Source organism: Capricornis sumatraensis, chromosome 21 (assembly GCF_032405125.1).
Source record: "Capricornis sumatraensis isolate serow.1 chromosome 21, serow.2, whole genome shotgun sequence".
Lineage (NCBI taxonomy): Eukaryota > Metazoa > Chordata > Mammalia > Artiodactyla > Bovidae > Capricornis > Capricornis sumatraensis.
The window spans coordinates 61715541-61722051 of NC_091089.1; the positions used below are offsets into that span (position 1 = coordinate 61715541).

At 43.4% G+C, this 6511-nt stretch overlaps 1 protein-coding gene across 1 annotated transcript; it reads right to left on the bottom strand.

Annotated features, from left to right (window-relative positions):
* Positions 1-261: 261 nt before the first annotated feature.
* Positions 262-1260, bottom strand: MC4R (melanocortin 4 receptor). The gene has a single exon (XM_068993963.1). It carries the CDS (start codon positions 1258-1260, stop codon positions 262-264), a length of 999 nt encoding a protein of 332 aa, XP_068850064.1.
* Positions 1261-6511: the final 5251 nt, after the last annotated feature.

Sequence of the window (6511 nt, forward strand, 5' to 3'; positions counted from 1 at the left end):
TTTTATAAATCCATAGTGCCTATAACCTGTGATGTGGATTCACATTTTACAGCCAGAAAGTAGCATGATATTAAAAGTACAGCAAGACTGGGCACTGCTTCACATCAGAAAAAATCACAAACTTCAACTGATACAATAGAATTTTTCACTCCATGCCCTACCCAGAAGAAAAAGCTGTGGCTGATACAGACTGTTCAGACTGTACACATGAGAAGGAGAAGGTCTCTGAAGCTTGTGTTTAGCATCGCAGTTTGTCCCCGTTTAATATCTGCTAGACAAATCACAGAGGCCACCTAGAGGAGAGCAGCAAATGATCTCTTTGAAGGTTTTCCTCAGTTCCTGGCTCCGCAGGGCGTAGATCAGAGGGTCGATGATGGAATTACACATGATCAGGACGAGATACAGGTTAAAGTGAGACATGAAGCACACGCAGTAGGGGTTCTGGGGGCAGGAGATGTAGAAAATCAGGTGCAGGAAGAAGGGGGCCCAGCAGACAACGAAGACCCCGATCAGGATGGTCAGCGTGATCGCCCCCTTCATGTTGGCGCCCTGGCGGATGGCGCCGGTACCTGGCAGGACCGCGATCCTCTTGATGTGGAGCCTGGCCATGAGGAACATGTGAACATAGAGAGACGCCATGAGAGCCAGCATGGTGAAGAACACGGCGATGAGGCAGATGATGACAGCGCTGCTGTCTGAGTAAATGATGAACAAGACGCCCGACACCGTGCAGGCCGCCCAGATGGCACTGATGGTGATTGCCACCCGCCTCACCGTCATGATGCTATGGTACTGGAGCGCATAGAAGATGGTGAAGTACCTGTCCACCGCGATCGACAGCAAGCTGCAGATGGAGGCGAGCAAGGAGCTGCAGATCACCGAGTCGATGACATTGTCAATATTCACCGTGAAGCTCTGCGCGTCCGTGTCTGTGCTGTTCAGCAGGGTGATGACAATGGTTTCCGACCCGTTGGAAACGCTCACCAACATGTCAGCCACAGCCAGGCTGCAGATGAAAAAGTACATGGGTGAATGCAGATTCTTATTCTTGGCGATGGCCACAATCACCAGAATATTCTCCAACAAGCTGATGACCCCCAGAGTCACAAACACCTCGGGAGAGACAAAGAGCTGCTCATAGCACCCCCCGTCCGAGTAGCCTTTTGCCGGGGGCTCACTGACATTGGTGGGCAGCCCGTGGCCGCTGCGGTTCCAGGAGTGGAGAGAGGTGTGCATTCCATGGGGCTGGGTAGAGTTCATCTTGGATTCAGGTCCCCTCTGGACTGACTGAACCTCCCAGGTCAGGCAGCCTCAGCGCCTTTCTCCAGTCTTGACTTGCCCTAAACGAAAGTTAGGCGGCCGAGAGTGGCGTGCCTGCTGTGAATAAACGTCCCGTGCTCCGGAGCTGGAGAGGAAGTTTTCAGTCTCTTTCAGGTGCGGCTCTGGTCGGCATCACTTGGAAATCTTAGGCTGCAAGATACTCCTTCTCCGTCGAGCCTGCCGCTGGCTTTTTTGTTCTCCCTTTCACTTCAACTTGAGTCGGAGGCATGCAGGTCTTTGCAGAATGATTTGCCTGGTGGCTGCGCTACGGCTGGGAGCCGGCTCTGTGTGCGCATGCTCTCATCAGCTGCCTCGCAGAGGTGCCGGTTCCGAACCTGAAGCTTTGCTTTGAGCGTCAGAAGCTGCTGCTGATTTTTATGGTGTGTGAAGGGGGGGAAAAAAATGCTCAGAGTGACTCCTCCTCTGCTTCCTTCTGACCAATCCGAGTCCAGTGGGGTCTGTGAGACACCCGCGATGGTCCAGAGACACAAACTGCAGGCAACCCCAATTCAGAGGCAGAAGCCTGTGGAGTCAGGCAGCCAGCAGGATGTGAGAGGCTAAATTTCCCCTGCAAGTTCTCAAGAAAAGCAACTTGGTTCCCAGAGGACATTCTCTGAGATCACAACAAGCCTTCCTGAGGCACCCAGGTTTATCCTGCTTAAAGGAGGGGTGTGTGTGTGCTCCTGACTTAGATGCACTGCCTTTTTTTTTTTTTTTTTTTTTGCACAGGGAACGCTCCCTACTGCTCTATGGTAACCAAAATGGGAAGGAAATACGAAAAAGAGGGGGTATATGTATACATGTCTGATTTGCTTTGCTGCACAGCAAAAAAAAAGAAACACCAAAAAACACAACATTGTTAAAAAGAAACAAAACCTGACTCCAATAAAAATGAAAAAAGAGAAGACATACACTGCCTTTTTGACCAGGACATTGAATTTATTTACCCTCTCAATTTCTCTGAATTGAGAAGAAAGGCAGTCACGCTTCAGTTTGAGACAGCTGACACACAGAATATTTAATAATGCAGCAGACTGTGCTGCGGGTGCAAGGACTAGACAGGCAGTCACAGTTTATACCAGGGCTCAGAAGGAGTTAATTTCTTATGCACTAAGATCAGCTATTTCTCCATTGCAGAATTTCTTTGTATCATAGCTGGAAAAGTTTTGTTTTCATTTATGACATTTAAAAACCATATAGTATTAATGTAAACAATGATTACGTTGAGCTCAGAAAGAAAAAGATCAATAGCTAGGCAACACTCAGGTTTTTAAAGCATTATTAAGGTGTAATTGAAATACAAAACTAAAACATATTTAAGGCATACATTTTAATGAGTTTGGACTCATTAAAATGAGCATGTATCTCCATGATACATCACAGTCAAGGTACTCAGCATATTCATCACCTCCAAAAATTTCCTTGTATTCTTTTGTGTTTTCTTTTTAGGTGTGTGATAATACTTAATGTGAGCTCTACATAATATATTTTAAGGTGCACAATTGATACTATTAACTATAAGCATTGTGTTATACAGCGGATCTCTAAAACTTGTTCATCTTGCATAACTGAAAGTTTATACCCTTTGGGCAGCAGTTCCTTGGCAGCGGTCTTGGCAATGATTTCTTGGAATTGACAGCCAAATTATAGGCAACAAAACCAAAAAGAGACAAGTGAGATTACATCAAACTGAAAAGTTCCTGAACAGCAAAGGAAATAATCAACAGCGCAAAAAGACGATCTATAAAATGGGGGGAAATATTTGCAAACCATCTATCTGATTTGGGCTTAATATACAAAATATGTAACTGAATAGCAAAAAAGCTAAATAACCTGATTAAAAAATAGGCAAAGGGCTCGAACAGACATTTCTCCCAAGAAGACCTAGAAATCACTACCAGATATAAGAAACGGTGCTCAGCAACACTCACCATAAGGCAAACGCAGATCAAAACTGCGATGAAGTATCACCTCACACCTGTCAGGATGCTGCCGCTGCTGCTGCTAAGTCGCTTCAGTCGTGTCCGACTCTTAGCGACCCCATGGATTGCAGCCCACCAGGCTCCTCTGTCCACAGGGTTTTCCAGGCAAGCGTACTAGAGTGGGGTGCCATTACCTTCACCACCTGTCAGGATGGCTGTTATCCAAAAAAGAAAAGATAACAAGTGTTGGCTAAGATGTGGAGAATTTGGAATTCAGGTTTTTTTTTTTTTTGAAAACAATCTGTCTACTTCATTGGAGCGTCCCAGGTGGCTCAGTGGTAAAGAATCTGCCTGCCAGTGCAGGAGACACAGGTTCGATCCCTGCATCAGGAAGATCCCCTGGAGAAGGAAATGGCACCCCACTCCAGTATCCTTGCCTGAGACATCCCATGGACAGAGGAGCCTGGTGCACGGAGGAGTCCATGGGGTTGCAAAGAGTCAGATGCAGCTAAACAACAACAACTCTGCATCCAGGACAAAACGGCAAGCACGCACCTGGACAGGACAGGTGGCACGTCTCTTCTGATATTTGCCTTGTCTGCTATGCCATCCCTTCGTTCTCACGGACAATCGATCCTAACTACAAGATAACAAGAACTTGTAACAAGTTCTTGATAACAAGAACTCAGCATTATTTTTGGTGTGGAGTTTAGACAATAGCTGTAGGTCCAATCTTGATAAAACAGAGGAAGAAGTAACTTTGGCTTTCTCTGTGTCCCACTTTGGGGCTTCCCAAGTGGCTCAGATGGTAAGGAATCTGCCTGCCAAGGCAGGAGACGTGGGTTCAATCCCCAGGTAGGGAAGATCCCCTGGAGGAGGAAATGGCAACTCCCTCCAGTATTCTTGCCTGGGAAAGCACGTGGACAGAGGAGCCTGGTGGGCTCCAACACACGGGGTTGCAAAAGAATTAGGCACAACTTAGTGACTAAACAACAAACCTGCTTCATTAATTGAAGGCTTCTAAATACAACTCACACATTCCTTGGTAACTTTGTTCAAGCCAAGATGAGTGAATGCTAGTTATACATCAGAATTTCTGAATGTTTTGAAAGATTGTGAGGAAGTTACTTTTCAAATTTAAATTCCAAGTTATGAAATTTTATATAGTACATTTTATTGCCATGACTACTTTTGGTTTTATCTCTGTAGAGTTTGTGGCTATTGATAATAAGGGACAATAAAAAAATACTTATTTTAAAGGTGAAGTCTTCAGTTACTTAGGTAAGGGCTTTATCTTCCTTCCCTTTGGTGACAGAGGCAACGGTAAGTATGATTCCTGAGCACTGAGTGAAATTAACATCTTTCATCTATCACTGAGATTGCGTGGGGCCGAATCCTAACTATTGGAATGTGGGTAGAAGTGAGAGTGGTGTTGTCTCCTTTGTAAAGTTCTACACGTTTTCCCTCTGATCTCCTCGTGGATGACTCTAGAATGTCTTTGAAGCTTCATGTTATAGATGTTAGAACCATATCATGAAGGACCCTGGTCTCTGAACGACTGCACAGAACACAACTCACATCTCCAGCTCCTTCCATGCTCTGGCCCGCCAACTGCACTGAACCTTGATACAAGCAAGCAATAATTATTACTGTATTAAGCTGCCAAAATATTGGTGTTACCCATCACAGCAGCTAGCATTAATTGCCTTGATTTTGAAACTTATTTTGGGCTTCCCTGGTGGCTCAGACAGTAAAGAATCTGCCTGCAAGGTAGGAGACGCAGGTTCGATTCCCAGGTGGGGAAGATCCCCTGGACAAAGGAATGGCAACCCACTCCACTATTCTTGCCTGGAGAATCCCCATGGACAGAGGAGCCTGGCAGGCTACAGTCCATGAGGTTGCAAAAAGTTGGACATGGTGGAGTGATTAAGCACACACACATACACATATTTACAAGCAGCATATCCAAATTACCTGAAAATTCTTTCCTTCTCCCATTTTGGATTTGTGTGAGTGGTGAAATACCTAATAAGCAAGCAATAGGGAAAACATCTCTTGAAATGTTTAAGCATAAATATCCAACTCTATGTACACTTCCTGAGTCAGCCCTTGACTTTACACTCCCTACTTCTCCTGGTGACATGGTTGTTCCGTTTCCTAAGGCTGAAAATTCAGAATATCTTTGACTTGTCCATCTTTCTCAAAAATCCCTACATGAAATCACTTGTAAAATACTTTCATTTCTGTCAGTGTGTCTAACTCTTTTTTCTCCTTAAAAAACTCACTTGTCACTATTCTCCTTCATGGAAACTTCATTGCAGTCAAGATTCAATGTCATGAGTCTACTCAGTTCTCCCTGCTTATAATTTGCTTTGCCCATATTTGTGACTGCATAGTCATCATTATGTTGTAAAATTATTAACAGGCATATTATATATATAATTATATAACAGATAAAATTAGTATTGAAGATAAAACTCTGTTTATTTTGGCTTTTCACCAAAAAAAAAAAGATTTAATTTATAGGCATTTTAATCACATTGAAATCCCAGAAAACCATATACATTTAAAATCTCAAATTCAATTACTTGATGTAGATTTTATAAAACCTTGATTATACGGTTAATCATGCTGGAAAGATTTTTGTCATCTCAAGGAGGAATTTTAATTGTGTGACAGAGTTTAGTTTTGTAGAAGCCAAAAGAAATGCTAGAGCCATAGTGGTATTTTTGAAAATTTATTGCAGATTTCTTTTTTCTAAGTACACACTAAATTGAGTTAATCATAATATATTTCTCCTCTGAGCATAGTCCTTGTTTTACATTTTGTAATAATAAATATGAAACATTGCTAAAGAGAAGTATTTATCAAACTCTGCTACACAGACCACTATTTTTAGATGTTACTGTTATTCCTACCACAGAATAAAAAGTCATAGAGTTTTGGAAAGAACTAAGAACTCATTGCCTTCTTGAAATTGCAGAGTTTACATTAGTACGTAAACTTTCTGAAATTTCTGACTAGAAAAAAATTCAGTGTTGCTTACTCCACTTATTTCCTGAATACAGAAAACTACTATTGTGTGTGTGTGTGTGTGTGCTAAGTTGCTTCAGTCATTGTCTGACTCTTTGCCACCCTATGCACCATAGCCTGTCAGGCTCCTCTGTCCATGGGATTCTCCAGGCAAGAATACTGGAGTGGGCTGCCATGCCCTCCTCCTGAGGATCGTCCCCACCCAGGGATTGAACCCGCGTCTCTTATGTCTCTTG